At 40.0% G+C, this 17,465-nt stretch overlaps 1 protein-coding gene across 2 annotated transcripts in view; it reads right to left on the reverse strand.

Annotated features, from left to right (window-relative positions):
* bckdhb (branched chain keto acid dehydrogenase E1 subunit beta) overlaps positions 1–16,765 on the reverse strand; it is a 55,414-nt gene extending 38,649 nt beyond the window's left edge. Inside the window, exons 1-6 of one of the 2 annotated variants that reach the window (XM_037784965.1) lie at positions 16,504–16,758; positions 15,591–15,668; positions 12,935–13,003; positions 9,848–9,981; positions 6,561–6,716; positions 3,249–3,357 (exon numbers count right to left, since the gene is read on the reverse strand). In XM_037784965.1, the coding sequence (XP_037640893.1) occupies positions 3,249–3,357; positions 6,561–6,716; positions 9,848–9,981; positions 12,935–13,003; positions 15,591–15,668; positions 16,504–16,708 (751 nt within the window). In that variant the 5' untranslated portion in view covers positions 16,709–16,758. Of the gene's footprint in view, positions 1–3,248; positions 3,358–6,560; positions 6,717–9,847; positions 9,982–12,934; positions 13,004–15,590; positions 15,669–16,503 lie in introns of both variants that reach the window. The other variant, XM_037784966.1, reaches the window with a different exon arrangement.
* Positions 16,766–17,465: the final 700 nt, after the last annotated feature.

A 17,465-nucleotide genomic window follows, 5' to 3' on the forward strand; every position in this document is an offset into this window, starting at 1 on the left:
GACCTTTCTGGAAACCTTGAATGACTTCCATGATCCTTTCAAGCCTTTGAGAAGCCGTAAAGGAAAGAAAAATTGCCCACCCCGCCGACTATATTAAAACAACATAAAAGGGCTCGAGTGAATCATAAGTAACTCCTGATTTAGGCTTCCAGACGAGACAGAAAATAGGCCCTTAGAGTGGAATAATAGCATTTTGCACAATGGTAAAATTGAATTATGAAAACTAGGTTATGGTTTAATAAGTGGAGTCTCAGGCCCCACAGCACAGTACGGCCTTGACGAGACAAATGTGTGGTTTTTATCCTCTTCTGCACGAGAAAAGAGAGGCCGCTGCAATTAAAAACATGACTTCATAATCCAGGCAGAGATCATGGCACGAGGGCTGGCTCGCTCTGCCCCTTCAGGACATCAAAATAACTCCTGAAATGCTACCACTACTAAGCCCCCTGTGTCAGATGGATGAGTGATTTGTGATACAGCTTTCAAAACATAAAGAATCTTAAAAAAACAACCCAGAAATAAAAAAGGGACCACGTGTTAACCAGAAAGTGATATGTTCATTTCAGCTTGAGATAAGCAGCTGGTCAGTAGGCACATCCTCTTACAAACATGTCTCAAGAGTCATGTTGACTTGATTGACTGACCCATATCTTGTCACAGACTTGTATGTATCTATTCTATCTGGCATCAGCCCATCTGGAAATGCTGCAAGAAATAACATGGCAAGCAAGACCTCTCTTACAAACAGCATATTACTGATGTACTATGCCATCACTTCCTAAGAGGCTAATAAACCAAGATCCATATCAACTGAGCACCAATACAAACAAAACACTGCCAAGAACTCAGACACCTGCTCCTGGCTGCTCTGTTGAACCACATCAATCTGAAACATCATTCTTGTATTATATCATCATACCGAATGACTTGCTCTGACACAGTGCTATACATTTTCCAACACGCATGATCATAATTGGACCATTTAAATGTCAGTCAATTATTTCACAGCCACTGAATCCTACACAGCTGTGACAGATTATTAGTCTTACCACAGCTGTGAGGTATTAAAGGCATTAATAATACGCTTGCATCAACTATCTGCCTTTATGTTTTATTATATATTCTCAGGCTGCACTTTGTGTTTCATAACAGTAGAAAAGGCAAGACAGTATGTATATAACTATTCATCATCAGTAGTTTATAGATCTAAAAGCCTGGTCACACAGGCTTTTAAAATGACAAGATCTCGCAGCAAAATCAGTCAATCAGTGAATTCGCTCACAAGTGCAAAGTGAATCCCTGCAAATTTCCATTGCATTTCCCAGTTAAACATTGGTGAACTCTGACCCACAAATTTGTGCCGTTGACCATAACAAGCTGTCTTGACAGTGCTGACCTTTGAGGGAATTGAGATCCAGACATATAAAAAAAAAGTGTAAGCTATTTTAGCTTTTTATCTCTGTTGCACCATCCAGCTCTAATCAACCTTCTCTGTTGGAGTATAAACTGCTCTGCAGAGAGGAATGGTTTGCAGACAGTTATGACAGAGGTAGGGCTGCTCCCTCTTCGTCGTTTTGTTCTTAGTTGACTAACATTTCTTTAGGTAATTAGTCATTTTTTATGCTTTTTGATTTTTATGAATCATTTCCAATAAACGTATGGGCACACCTCTGGTAAACACAACATTTAAAGTGGTGCTTTTGTGTGATTCTTTGTGGTGAAATTCAGTTTCACAGATCTGTCGATTAAATCAACTAATCCATTAGACGATAAAATTGTGAGTGTTAGTCGACTAAGAATTCCCTTGGTCGAGGACAACCCTGGAGACAGGAATCATGGTACAAATACATCTAACTAAAATGGAAGGAGTCTCCGTATGCATGCCTGTCCGTCAATTTTCTCGATAAACGTTCATCCGATGGACTTCACACTTGGCAGGTGTATTGCTCAGGACCCAAGAGAGCCCAGTGTTGAGTGTGAAGTTGTTTGGATCAGCGCTTCTCAAGAAAGCTGCAAGCAGCAATACTGGAAGCCAAGCAATCATCCCGTTCTGAGAAGGCACGTTTTGAACGGTCACTGCACTAGTCTTTTGAATAAACTATGTGAACTTATTGACCTACTGGCAAGCAAACTTAAATGGTTGCTCGGTGACAGGTATCAAGAAGTTAGCAAGCTTGTTAACTAGGAATATTTTTTTCTCCTCTTCAAAAAAAACAACTCTTCATTGAATGATGCACAACCCTGACAACAAAATGCCAGGGGGAGTAAACAGCACAGTACAGAAACAATAGAAAGAAGTTCGAGAAGCTGTTGTGAATAGCACTTACATGCAACAACTAGCTGGCACCTTAGTTTTTTTTTTTGTGTAGTCACTACGTCACCAAGCTTCTACTGTAGAACCAAATATAAAAGACATGCAAATGAAGTTCGCTGTGAGTGGGCTGTGAGTTATACATTTTGTTGCAAGAAACAATGAGGGAGATGTGATGATTGGAGTCACTCCCTTTGTACTGAGGAGTGGTTTTAATATCACACTGCACGGTAACATGAGAAATGTTTTGGACAAGGATCACTAACCTCGTGCCATAATTGAAACAATCTCAGCAGTCGGCTGTAATATTTCCCAATCTCATCTGGCTCTTATCAAAGCGGGAAACTAACAAAACCTGTGAAAATCAAAAGTTTCTGCTTCGAGGCTGGTAGTACCAATCTGTTCTGGTTCTGTCTTTCATTACAATAATGGGCTCAGACATCATCTTCAAGCCCTCCAACGCTGTCTTAATCATGCACATCAAATTATCATCATGTAGCCGAGGCAGCACTGTTTAGCAACAGCTGCCAACAACTGTCAGGCGTTTATTACGACTTTGCTGGACGCCTTTTTGCACGGCAGCCTGCCCAAAGCCATGCTGGCCTCAACACTGATGTTCCCTCCGCGTAGGGAGAGGAGGGAGAGAGGATTCAACTGGGCACTGTAAACACTTCACAGCCCATTTAGACGGCCTGCTTCACACTCTGATCTAACTTGCGTTGCTTGCGGTCCGGCATGTTGTTTGGTTGTCTTGCCTCACACCTCTAAAAGGGAGAACATTTGCTTTCAATAAGGTTCCGAGGCAAACAGATCGAGGGCCACCGAGGCACGATGCTGAACATCAGGGGAGGGGGAGCAAATGAACAAAACTGCTGCAAAAAGTGCTGCTTAGTTACTTGTCACCTTCAGGTTTATATTCAGATAAAATCGCGCTTACCTGCTGCTCTGTACAGGATCTTGGGCTCAAAGAATATGCAGGGGTTCGGGTCAGCCACGCAGGCGAGGAGCAGCCCCTTGGCCTGCACTGGACTACGAGGTATTACAACCTGAGGAACACAGGAAACACTTCATTAGAGCCAGTAATGATGTTAAGACAATTTCACTTTCACTACTCTGTCTGAAAATCATCCCATTTTGAATGTTATAATATTTTAACTTGTATTCACATCTCATTTCATAATGTGTAATGGTGAACGGCTCCAGAGGAAGAAAGTAACGGCATCAAATGGGCCAACTTGCCAGCCCAGTCCACCTTAATTGTTAAGACTTGGATACAGAACTGCTTAATGTATAGACTGGACTAAGACAAACACAAAACCTACAAAAAATATTATAAATGCTTCATATCAACTGTTGTCTCTCTGGCATGGTAATTGCATCAGATATTTAAGGAGCAGTGTTTAGGATTTAGTGGCATCTAGCGGTGAGGTTGCAAATTGCAACCAACTGAATGCCCCTCTGCTGACCACTCCCTTTCCAAGTGTGTCGGAGAACTATGTTGGCCTTCAGGTAACGTAAAAACGTACTGGGCTACCGTAGAATCATGGCGGTATAATATGGCGGACTCCGCAAAGCTGACCCACTCCCTACGTAGATACGAAGGGCTCATTCTAAGCTAATGAAAACACAACGATTCTTAGTTTCAGGTGATTTATACACTAATGAAAACAGTTATGAATATCCCTAAATCTTACACACTGGACCTTTAAATCTCTTAAGTGTATTTAGGTCAAAATGCGGGTAACAGGACAACACTGGGCCAAAGCTGAATCAAGCCGGTCAGACTGTGTGGTGGGACTGGCTCTCAGAAGGAGCAAACAGTGCTGATCGTATACACAAATATTAAGATTTATCAGCCTGACCTTCGCTGCGAGACAACATGTTTATTTCTCTCAGCGATGGTAACTCACAGCGGATCAACTGTAGCTGTAAACCATACAGTCATTCCCGGTCTGTGGCGTATGTATGAGATACTTTGATGATGATGATTATATGTATGCTCAGGGGGGGGGGAAAAAAAAGGGAGGGATGTTATATCTTGACATTTTAACTTGTTTACTTTGAGCACATGCTATTAATTCCATCTCAGTGATGCTACCAGCGTTCAGAGAACACATCACATCTCTATGAGAAGTTAAGATTTCTGTGTCTAAGAGAATTATGCTCACACACACAAACTCAAACTAGCAGGCTCTCTCATGGCTTTTTACAAGCCTGGAGCTTGCAGGTGTGTTTAGTGTTAAGCATGAAGTTTATATACTACTAAATTTATATGACTGGACAGTTATTTTCTCCTGTTGCCACTACAATGGCGAACAACCAAGTAGTTCAAAAGTGATCAGTTTCTAAACATCGTTTTTCTTATTCAAGTCCCTGTAGCTTGTTTAAGTTATATCATACTCAATGGGGAAGCTGTTGACTGCAACAATCTCTCCAGTTTGTTCTTAAAGGTGCTATTGATAACATTCAGCCACTAGATGTCACATTCTTATTCTTGCATTCACTTCACAACAAGTGGTTGCCAGGCAGTTAACGTCAAACTCAGCCAGTTTTTTTCTACACCAACTGGCAACACTGATCGCTGACAACCCAGAGATACCACGTGATACCAACGTCGTTATACTATTGGCTCACAAGCCTTGTTTGAAGTGGGAACCAACCGTCAGATATCTTCCACAAAAATAAACAAAACATTCATTTTGGACCAGTCAAACTTTTTAAATTATTCATTTACAATCAAAATATTTTCTTTAGGAAAAGCCATACTTTTATTTGGCACCTTTCTAAAAGCTCTGTGGATGTATATATATATATATATATATATATATATATATATATTTTTAAAAAATCGATATATTCGTCTACATAGAAATGTTATCAATAAGACCTTTAAGTACTTGAACTTCATTAAGTTGGAGTAGAAAACAGCTGAGCTTTCATTTGTGAATCAAAACAAGCACGACAGGTTGTTACCAGAGAAGATTTGCATAAAGTTGAACCTGGAGGGCTGGCCTAGAGACTTCTTGTCTCTACAACACCAAAAGTTGCCGTCTTGAACTGTATTAGTCTGCGATAGCATGTCACTGACCTTACCTGAAGATTTGCATAAAGTTGAACCTGGAGGGCTGGGCTCCTATTCCATTTCTATAACTGGCCTACTTTAGAGTTACAGTGGCGATGCCAAGATATTCTTTAAAGGTTAAATTAATAATGACACCCAGTCATGTAACACGCAATCCAGAGCTGTCAAACCCAGCCATAAGAGAACACAAGACATTAATCATCGCCGTCAATGGGTCATTAAAGTGACTCTCCCATAACCTTGCGGTGAATCGCCGCAACATAAGGATCTGGTGTCAATGCAGCCAAAGAAAAGTTGGTTTTCTTTTCATACAGAATTAGAGCACCATTTCTAAATTCAAGCCTCTATGTGAGGCGAGATTAGATAGTAGTTTAATCCTTTGTTTCCTCTAACCCTTGTTACCTTCCCACCATCTCATCTCCTCCAGTGGCCCAATTTGTATTTCTCCAACATGTTATCCTTCTAGATAATGGATGGTGCAGGTTTTATTTAAGATGTTTTAAGTGGCTCTGGTTTTACTGTTGTTGAGTCCATTCTTGAAACAATACTCTTGTAAAGCTTTTTTTAACTGCACTGTTTTGTGGATGATGTTGCAGGGGAATGAAAAAAAATATATTTATTAATACACCTGGGACCTTGTAAAAAATACAAGTCATCAAATTCAGGGGGTTAGCTGTGATTGAATAAAATCATTACAATTCAGTTGAAACAGTCCATCTGCTACTTTTTCAGCACCGTTCACCAGCTTTCCTCTTTGTGTGCCGACAATATCCAAGTGATACATGAGAGATGAGATATGAGAAACCAGGATTTTGTTGTTTCAGCTTGAAGACATTCTTTACTTGTTTTTACTTGTTGGAACATTGACCTTCAAATCATTTGCAGGCCTATTTATTGTACTTATTTCTCCCTTTCCATATTTTATTCTTACGGTTTACTTTCAGTATTACAGTTGTATTAGCAGGACTATAACTGATTACTAATCATTTTGACTGTGCTTGTCACCAATGTAATCAGACCTCTCTATACACCTCGATGTTCTGCCAGAATACTTTTGAATATGTTTTTGGGGCAAGACGTGACATTTCAAAATTGCACAAACAGAAAAAAAATATATAAAAAGGAAACAAATAAAAGTCAGAATCTGTAATAAACCACATGGCTGACCTTGATGCCAGGGCAGTGGGCGAAGAAGGCCTCCGGGCTTTGAGAGTGGTAAAGTGACCCGTGGCCGACACACCCCCACGGAGCCCGAATGGTGAGGTTGCCGCAGTCGAACAAGTTGCCAGAGCGGTAGCGGTACTTGGCTGCTTCATTGACTATCTAGAAAGAGACCAACAGAATTCACGTTAACACAAACACACATTATTAGTTGACATAAGACCGTCATGGAACACCTGGGTTGTTGCAAAAGCAGCAAATTTAATTTACACCAATGTGTTGTTAACATTTAATGTTCTTTAATATGTTGGTTTAATCAATTGCAGATCTATTTAACAAAAAACACCCCAGAAAATAGATTGATGCCTTTTGTTTTTATGAATAAAGACCACACCAGTGGACACTTCATGTGCCGAGCCACTCTCTCTGCTATTCCCCTTAAAGATTTTAAAAACCTTATTTTATTTTTAACAAGCAAAATGACCTCAAGTGTCTGGTTCATTCTACCGTCTTCTACAGTTTCTGATACTGGGCTTCCTCCAGAAAGGTGTGCCAAGTTTTCCTCCCTGAAACTCAGGTGGGCTGTTAATTCAGCTTTTATGTCTCTCTAAGGTCAGTTTGGACGGCACCATTTTAAGCGAGAGCGCAGAAGGAGAGAGAAGGAGCCCACTCAAGGCCCGGCACGAGATTTGATCTAGTGTTGCTCTGCATCGCAGCAGGAGCCTCACAGAAACTGGCACCATTATCACGCTTTCTGTTTTGTGTTGCCTTGACATAGCGGAGACTAACATTCCTCTTGTGGAGGGCGAGAATACACAGAATGACGCTCGTGTCAGCATGTACGCATGGTAAAGCAGCAGCACTGCCCACTGTCCTGCTCAGCCTGTAATTCGTTTTCCTCAGGAAAAAAATGCAAAAGTGCTCCTATTGTTTAACTTTTTTAATATGAAATGGACAATTTGAGGTCTGTTTATCAAACACCTGCATTCAACATGGAATATGATATACAAATGAGACAGAAGACGAGTCAGAAGAATAAATAAAATCACGAACATTAGTGGCTGCCAGACTAGCAAACAGAATTTATTTCCTTTCTTTTTTTTTTCTTTCAAGTGTTTCCTAAGATGCTAGGAGGTCTCATTACTTCTACGCAAATAAAACTGCATTTGCACAGGGGGTTATCACATTTATAGTACTAGGAGAGTCACATGGATGCAAATCAAAGATATATTACATACAAATATTCTCTAAAGAGTCATCATTTTGCTGACTTGGACCATGATGTTCAAGTTCAGTGATTACACTTTATTTTTGTGGTGGTATGCACTCTTAGCTATACACAGTCCAGACTGCAAACGGGTGTGTTCGCACACCAGGCAAGTACAAAGAGTATATCCTAACTCTACATTCCTGCAGCACGGAAACAAGTAGCATAGTGACTTCAAACTATAGTCCACAAATAAACTTTTGATTAGAGACATCTGCTGCAGTATAGTTCTGTTGACAGTTTTAAGCTTTAAAAGACTGCTTTTACTCGGGTCTATGGCATAGTCACTCAATGTCTTGGCTATAGAAGATATGCCATCATTTAGCGTGTGAGAGTCCCATGTAGATGGGATATTCTTAGCCTTAGTAACAACATAAAATGTATTCACAGTGTTTTTTTCCACCCATGTGTTTCCTCTCCTTCTACTTCCATTTGTGATTAATAACATTTGATTGTTGCCAGTACAGTTCTCATCATACTTTGGGGGATGCAAAAAGGATGTGAGTCAGCGAGCTAGCGAGGGTATTCATTTGAGCATTTTTTTTTTTGATGCAGAAGAAAAACGTTTAAATTTGATGATTATGAAGTATAATCTCAAGTTTTTAGGAGCTCCTTTATATAGAATTTCTTCCTTGAGCTATCAGAGAGATCTCAGAAAAACAGCCATCACTGGAAGGCGTGTGCTGATTCCACCAATAACAGTCTGATGTCTGTGCGTCCTAGTATTCCTGAATTATGACTCTGAGAAGAAGGATTTTGATGCAAAAGGCAGGTTTTAGTAGTTACGTCAGCGTACTTTCCCTCATCCTAATCCGTCCCTTTAACCAAACAGTGAATGTGATCCACTGGAGAGAGGCTCCTCCTGGACCACATCAACATTAAAACAAGCATAGGATTTTTTTCAGGTGTTCCTTTGCAAAGTGTTAAAAATATCTAGGGAAGTCTTGTCTCTCCAACATCAAAAGTTGTCGTCTTGAACTGTATTAGTCTGCGATAGCAGGTCACTGACCTTACCTGAAGATTTGCATAATGTTGAACCTGGAGGGCTGGGCTCCTATTATATTTCTATAGGTGGCCTACTTTAGAGTTACAGTTGGCGTTGCCAAGATATTCTTTAGAGGTTAAATTAATAATGAAACCCTGCCATGCTTCCAGCGTTTGAGTCTGGAGGTGACGGTACTAACAAGAAATTGTAGTGAAAACTGCTTCACTACCTGCATCAGAATAGTAGAGTTCTACCGTTAAACAAAAGCCAAAAAACAACTTATTTTTCAACACCAAGATGTTCTGTGGGGTTAAGAAGAGCCACAGTACTGTCACACAAAAGTCAGGCTGCATTCACACCAGATCCAGCAAAGCAGCGAATACACAAGTCTTCCCATTCATTTTGAATGGGGGCAGTGCGTTTGGGCTACGGCAACTGCAGGGGGTGCCAGTCGCCTGATTAGTTAACTGATTAGTTACCTGATTAATCAAAAGACAAAAAATGAAACTATTTTGATAACTGAATTGAATTGTTTTAGTCATTTTCTAAGCAAAAGGCCAAACATTTGCAGTTTCCAGCTTCCAAAATGTGAGAATCTGAATGTGAAATATTTGTGTTATACATGACAGTAAAGTTTTGAACTGTTGATCAGACCAAACAAAGACATTTGAAGTCATCAACTTGGGCTCTAAGCAGTGGGCTACCTCCTGCTCTGTGAAGTGAAGCTATAAACTTGCATTCTTTCTAATAGCCAGCAGGGGACGACTCCTCTGGTTGCAAAAAGAAGTCTGATTGACGGCCAAACACCAAGGTGGTGACGGCGGAAATGCTGAATTCGAGGCTTCAAAACGGCAGTCCAAACACCAATGGGTGACGTCACAGTGACTACGTCCACTTCTTATATACAGTCTATGGCTCTAAGAAATTATAGCGGGCATTTTTCCCAGGTTTCTGACATTTTATGGACAAAATGATTGATCAAGAAAAAAAATTGTCAGATAATAATCGCTAATGACAGTCGTTAGTTGCAGCCCTACTTACCTGGTCAAAAGCAGGATAGATGTAGTCAGCAAACTGGATCTCAGCGATGGCTGTGGCACCAGCAACAGCTGCACCAATACCGAATCCCACAATCCCCTGCTCACAAAGGGGAGTGTTGAAGACTCTGTCCTTACCTTGGGGAGACAGTAGCAGAGAGGAGGAGAATAAGAAGCTGAAGTACTAGTAGTGGAAGACAACCTGTGGCTGCTGTGGATAAGGGAGCGGACTTCCTCAGAGAAAAAAGTTCACACAGGAGGTTTAAGGTTTAAGATGTGGCAGCCACTATCCAAGCTGGGATCACTGAACAGCCCATTGTATTTCATTATTTATTTGGGACCACAATTGTAGAGCAGGGTGTCTAGGGAATAGCAGGGTTTTTTCTGAAAACAGAACAAGGCTCACGCCGCACACTTGAGTGATGAGATTGCAAAAAACACTCTCTCTCTTAAAATGCCATGCAGTCCTAAAATAAATGAAGTGACAAGCTGATGACTCCTCCTCAGCTGTAGCTAACCAAGCCTGTGATGCACACACAACATCCACTGAGTAAAAACAGAAGAAAAAAAAACAAAATTAAAAATTCCATTCTCCACCCTATAATCTGAAAAAGAGCCGCAAGAGTGGGACTCTAAATTTGGATCTAAAGTGTTATTTTTGCTCTCATCTTATTCGCTAATCCAGTTTTCTTTTTCTGTTTCGCTGGGAAGCGGGCTTCTTCTCAGCAGTGAAACTCTGCCCTTACGTGCCCCAGTCTGATCTGTGCTCACAAAGTTCAATTAGCAGCCACAGCACCACAAACCCTTCGAGGAATGAACAATTAAGCAATCAAAATCTTGTGCCTTACCACTCAAGACTGAAGCCAGCCTCAAATATGCAGCTTCATGTGAAAGTGACAGTGTGTGTGCTTCTTTGCGTCATCAAATCAATGAGTAGTAAGTCATCAATTAATGACGAGGAAAACACAACCAAGAGATGTAACAATAACACAACGTGTGACCGTCAAATGCATCGACATGTGTGCCTCAGTTGAGTCTAGAATGCGTATTTAAATAGTCAACATGCTTGGGTAACTTTTTTACACCAACGCTGCTTTCAGTGAAAAGGGCTTCACACATTAGAGAGAGGGAGAGCTAGTCGGAGCACAGGGTCAATGTGTGCTGTTGCTTTCAGGGAAACAAGCCCTCAGTGGTAGCCGGTAGCCAGCGACGAGAGAGCGGCATCACCTAGGTGAATGCATCCGCCTCGTAAAAAGCCATTCATATAGTATCCGCCCTGCATTAACCTCTGTTCTGTATAATGGATGTGGGCGGCAAAGGTGTGCGCCGTCCCTTTCAGTAGCGAGAGGGATAAAAACAGCTTTGCGCTCGTCACTGTACACAAGGATGAGATGGAAAATAATGATCCCTCTCCAAAAGGTCAACACTTCTGACGTCAATGAAAACAAAAGGCAAAGCCGGCTACTGTGGGGTGGATTTGATACTCCTTGCTATTGAAAAAAATAACATATAAAATGAAAAAAGAGACGGCAATCTATTGGCATCTAATTATGTTATACAACTTTTATGAGAGAGCTGCCCCTTCTTAGTCCTATTGGTCAACTAATCTGTCATTTTGTTCTTAGCCAACTAAGATTTCTTTAGTCTATTAGTCATTTTTTAATGCTTTTTCATGCTGAATGATTTAATTCTAAGAAACTTATGAGCACATCTCTAGTAAACAACATTTAAAGTGGTTCTTTAGTGTGATTCTTTGTAGAGAAACTCAATTTTACAAATCTGTTGATTAAATCAACCAATCGATTAGTCAACAAAATCGTGAAGTGTTAAAAAAGTGTTAGTAGACTAAGAATTTTTTGGACAAAGACAGCCCTAGAACCTAGTTTGTGTACTCTGTTTGATCAACCATTTTATATTTAGCTGAAGACACATTGGGCAGCTCAGTGTTCTTTGGACTGGGAAAAAACAGAGCTTGATTATTGGCTGTTCCCAGATTTACTTAATAAAAAAGATCGTTTTGATCAAAATGTTGTAGATTTTTCAATAAATCTAGAGGAAATTGGTTACAACCACTAATGTTTCTTCTACTCAGCATCAATTCTGGGCCTACAAATAGCCTATTTTATATAGAAAACAGCTTTATGCTATTGCCATGTCTTTGGTCATTTCTGTCCCCACAGAGATTTATTATTATTGTCCGACTGTCAACTAAAGAATCAAACTGGAACAGCCAGTTTCTTTGGAAGGGAAAAATCCTCACTGACTAATACCAGGAAGACACATAAATTGCTAATGTAATGAACTGCAGATGCAGTGCTCTCTGTGGGTTCAAACTTCAAAAGAGGTGGCGGTAGCAGCGACATCCCGCGACGTTTTTCACGTAAGGTATTTTGACATGTTACAGTGGGAAGAGCACAGGTGTAACTAATAAAATGATTGCTGGCTGAATTCCATTTAGCTGCTTTAGTTCCAGGGTCCTGGTATTGTACTACTATGACAAGTCAAAATGTCTGCCTTTCGGTCAAATCTCCTCAAACACATATTTGGCATGTCTGCACTGCAATTTCTTGCATATGCCAATTTGGAAACACCTGTAATAAGCTAATATCTGCCACGACTGCTACCTGTTGGACAGAATGAATCCAAAGAGAACAGAGCAGCATCAGTCTCTGCTGATTTACCCTTTAAACACTCCAATCATACACACTTTGGAGGCATATTAAAAAGGAACACCAAACAACTGAACTAGCAACGTCTCAAGCAACATTTGAGCACCAGAATAAAACAGTAGGTTCCAAAACAAACTCACAGCAGCAGGCACTGACATGCTATATCAGCTTACTGTGTCAAATTTGTAAGGCTACCCTGCTGCAACGGACAAATAAGTGCAAACAGATCCTTTGGGTCCTCTAGGTGAACAGTGAACAGAAATATGATCTCACGAGAGAAGAGGTGGTGAGATTCTTCACAGTCCTCTGCTGCCACCTGGTGGTAAAGTCATGTAAAGCAGGCGGAATAACAGGTGGCTGACAGTTTTTTTTTTTTTTAGTAAACTCAGCAGTTGAAACTTTTGGGTAATGAAACATCTTACCATATTTGTCTCTCAGACCGACTGTGCATCGGAATACTCCACCAAAGGCAACGTCTTCCCCAAAGATGACTGCAGGTAAACACACAATACAATCAGCAATAAAATGGCAAGAACAGAATAAGCAAGAAAAAATTAGTCCAAATTTGACAAAAAAGGCAACAACATGAGATGGGAGAAAGAGAAAATGATGATTATTTTTAAGTACAACTAGCCTTTAGCTCTGTGATTGGGGCTAGATGATCTCTGGCGCAGAAAATGAATCGAGCAACATTTCTACTCATAATACACTGGGCCTCATGCAAGAACCATTAGAACGAACAGATTCGTTCAGAAGTGGCTTGTATGAGTCATCGAATTTCTTGTATTTTGAATTTACGAGTGGTCCAGACCTGTAGCAGGAGTCGTGCAATTAGTCTGTGGTTATCCAGACCTACGTTTGTCACTGATAGATTGAATATTTCATCCCTTTGAAGCAATTTTGAGTTTGAATATTCCGATATAAATTAATCTTCATAATTATGTGGACCTCTGCAATTTGAATTATAATATATTTCTAAATGTATTCACATAGCCTAACGATATCATCATCTAATCTAACTATGAAGCAAGGACTCTCCGTCTGTGTGTCCTTCGTATAGCTCGTTCATCCGATTGACTTCACACTTGGAGGATGTATTGCAGGGGACCACGTGGAGTGCTTTGTCGAATTTGGTGCAATTTGGACACACGACACCTTCAATATTAATAAACTTTGAATAAATAAACGCCAGCTCTCTGAGCAGCAGCGAGGGAGGGTCTTCAAGGCTCTGCAGACTGAATCCAGCATGTTGTCTGCAGTGGGCAGACCGCGGCTCAGTTCACTGTTGCTGGATCCTGGATACAACTCGCTAACGCTGGATAATGTTACAACTGCAGCGGGCAGAGCACTGCTCATCCACTTCAGTTATACTAACGTTATAGCCTACGTTACATTGATGCTGGATAAAACGTTACAACCAGACTTTTCTTCACCTTCCTGGAGACAACACGAGCGGATAGTCAACTGGAAGCAGAATCAAACCAGAATGTATTTCACCGGTGTTACTGTAAGCCACAACATGTGTGTTTTTCCTCCGTGAGTAACACTGTATTTCAGCAGTGTCAGACATGATACCAACTTATAACACTACTGTTAACGTTACCGCCAGCAAAACACCTCCGACTGGGTGTAACCGCGACCCGAGTGTGTTTTTTAGGGGTGGATTTAGTGATGCGAGGGCCACAAGGGTAAACTCTGTCTTGCTTTACTTTTTACTCTGTCTAACTGGAAATGTTGGTTTTGGCAGTAGTAGAAGAAGTAGACCTACTCAAAACAAATGTTTACTTCAAGTGAAGAATGAAAGAGAGGTATTATCAGCAAAATGTACTTAAATTTACTGAATGTCTGTTCAGGGTGGAGCTTTCAATTCTATTATAATGTTGGATACTTTACTGAATAATAATGCATCATATTTTAATCGTTATATTTTGTGAGTCAAATCTGAATCTGCAACGTAACCAGTAACATTTCTGTGTCAGGTAAATAGTACTACAATGTTTTCCTTAAAAGTAGAAGTACTCAGTAAGTAGTGTGCATATTTTTAAGCGCTTTTGGGGCCTTTTGTAAGTTATTTCGGGGTACAATTAGTTAGAATAGTAATATAATTCAATACTTTTCATATCTAATATAATAAATCTATAGCTGTTTGAGGCCCTTTCAGTTGGGGGCTCCAGGCAGTTGCCTACCTTACCTAACGATAAAGTCTACATGTTTTTTACCGGTGTTTCTGACCACGATTAGCCGTAACTTGGGTGTGTGATGCAACTATGTCACGGCAGGTGTATTGCTCAGAACCCAAAGAAGTGGTTCTTGAGAAAGCTGCAGAGAGCAACACCACAGGCCAAGAATTCAGCCCATTCTGAACAGGCATGTTTTCAACGGGCACTGAACTCGTTCATTTAAACTGGCCACTGATGCTGTTGTCCAACACTACAATATGAATATGAACATCTAAAACTGCTAAACAACTTAAAATATGCACTAATTGTGCAATTGTCTCTATATATAAGAAGAGGGCGTTAATTATGCTAATTTTACATTTCTCATTTACGCACAGGTGACATTCATCATGTTTACGCGGGTCATTTACACCGTTATCTGAAGTTAGAAAGTGTTTGCTGAATCTGACCTGGCAGAAAATTAAGACAAAGATACAAAGATGTTCTTGCACGAGGCCCATTGTTTTGAGTAATACCAAAGACTCAATACTACGAGGATGCAACTTGAGATTTTAATATTTCCTGAAATAACATGACCCCCCTGTCTACAACAAATTCCATTATACTATAATTATACGACAAGTTCACCTTTCTTGTAAGGTCTTAAAGATCTATCGAAATGCAGTCACACACACAAAGGAGGAACATTTCTACATCATGAATGTTCCTGGAAGCTCAAGTCATCCAATTGTGACACAGACTTGTCGCATCTAATCTTAAAGGGTATTAAAATTATTCCAAAGCAGAAGTGTGATCTTTCAAAAACTACATGATGATAAATGAGGTAAAAGGGTATAGCTTTCAGAGAGGTTTATCTAATAACAGCTATAAAATTCACTGTCCCGTTTTAGCGTCCTACCTGCTGTTGGATCATTGGCGAGAGTGTTGTCCAAGGCACTTGTTACCGACTGAAACAAGTTCATCTTCTGGGTAGGACCTAAAAGGTTTAAAGATAAAAAAAAAAAAAACATTTTAAAGATAACTTGACACTAGCAACAATTTCTTATTTTGCCTAAACAAACACTGTTGAACACAGCCGTTAGTCACCATACCAGTTATTGCAGGAAAGAAACCACAGTAAGGAAACTTGTCCTTCAATCAATGAGACACTTCTTTGTTATAGAAAAAGGAACAAATGATACTCAGTGCTGGGTTGTTTTTCTGGATCCAGTAATAATGTTAGTTATTCAGTTTGAGTGCCAACATCCTGGTCAGATGAACTGTAGGATAAACAACGAGCTCATACCTCGTCTGGGATGCTCTCAGACTATAAGAGATCATAATTAGCACTCTCTTATGTGATATAAAGGTCATGTCAACAGTTCTAATGCACATTAACTGACCTTTCAGTGAAGAGACATCTTGTGTCTAATAGCAGTAATAGTTTCTTCTGACATGAACAGTATATTGCATATTTATAAATTCTGGATTTTTAATGAGGGAGAAGTAGACATCAATTAAAAAGAAATCATCTAGGTAATTTAACCTTCTTTTTTTTTAATCAGACACTCATGATGATCCCTAGCAGAGTATTGTTAACCATGTGGAGAGATCTTTAAACAGCTGATACCTGCACAGCAGTTTAAATGACAGATGTGTCTCTATCCAGTCTTGACAACAGAACAGAAGAACTATTCTAACTAACTAACTATAATAATAATGCTGGTCACTTGCCTTTTAACTAGCTTTAACTAAACTAAACTAAACTACACAGTTATTTCCTGTTAATGTAGCTAGCATTAGCTAGCGTTAGCCGGCTAGCAGCCACTCACCGTACTGTGTGGGTTCGGGGTCAGGCTGAAAGGCAAAGTGCGCCGCATGTCTGCGTTGTGTTTTTGTACGTGAGTTGGAGCTCGGCGACAATTTGAGCACGGTGGCTGCAAAAGAGCTGTGAGTCCCGGGTCCGGTGCCAACACCGGAGAGGGAGAGTTTGGAGTGTTGTGCACCGCGGACGAAGAACCGAGCAGCGGCCGCCATCACTGTTGATAATCACTGTTGTTATGACTGACCAGGAAGGGCACAGTGCGAAGATCGCCTATTCAAGTGAGACCCAGTACAGTGCTACAGGGGTGACGTATTTTTGTAGGCCAAACCAGGATGTTAGCATCGCTTTTTTTATTCACAAGATGAATTTACAACCATTAAGGCAAAATCATTACAATAACGAAGTTATTATCCTCAAAACTGAGCAGATAACACAATAGACATAAAACATTTACAGATAATAAAATTAAAAAATAAATAAATATTTTTTTTAAAAAGCATGACTTAAATAAAACAAAGTTAAAGAAAGAAAAGGGGATTAAGTGATCATGATGATTATATGGTCAGATAAGGACTCATTCCTCTATGGAGACAACTGGAATATATTCAGTGTTTTTAGTCGAACTCCCGTCCCATTTCTGAGTAGTGTGTTGGTATTATTATTATTATTATTATTATTATTATTATTGGGCTTCTTTCATCAGTCTTTCTAAATCCTGACACATGATACTGTTTTTATCTTTTTCAGCACCGGACCACAATAAAATATGTTTTTGTTTTTGTGTTGAAATTTTAAAAGCTGTTACAGCAGATATCCATTTTGGTTAGAATATTGTGAGAAAATTTTTTTTATTTTGTCGAAAAAGTGAAAAAAGAGGCTAGTTTAAGAAGGGAAAGGAAACGTCGACTCTTTGTGGTACCAGGGAATAGTGGCAGAGTGAGCTCTCCTGTTTCTTCTTCTCCATTCCAG

This window comes from Sebastes umbrosus, chromosome 11 (genome assembly GCF_015220745.1).
Source record: "Sebastes umbrosus isolate fSebUmb1 chromosome 11, fSebUmb1.pri, whole genome shotgun sequence".
In the NCBI taxonomy this organism is placed as follows: domain Eukaryota; kingdom Metazoa; phylum Chordata; class Actinopteri; order Perciformes; family Sebastidae; genus Sebastes; species Sebastes umbrosus.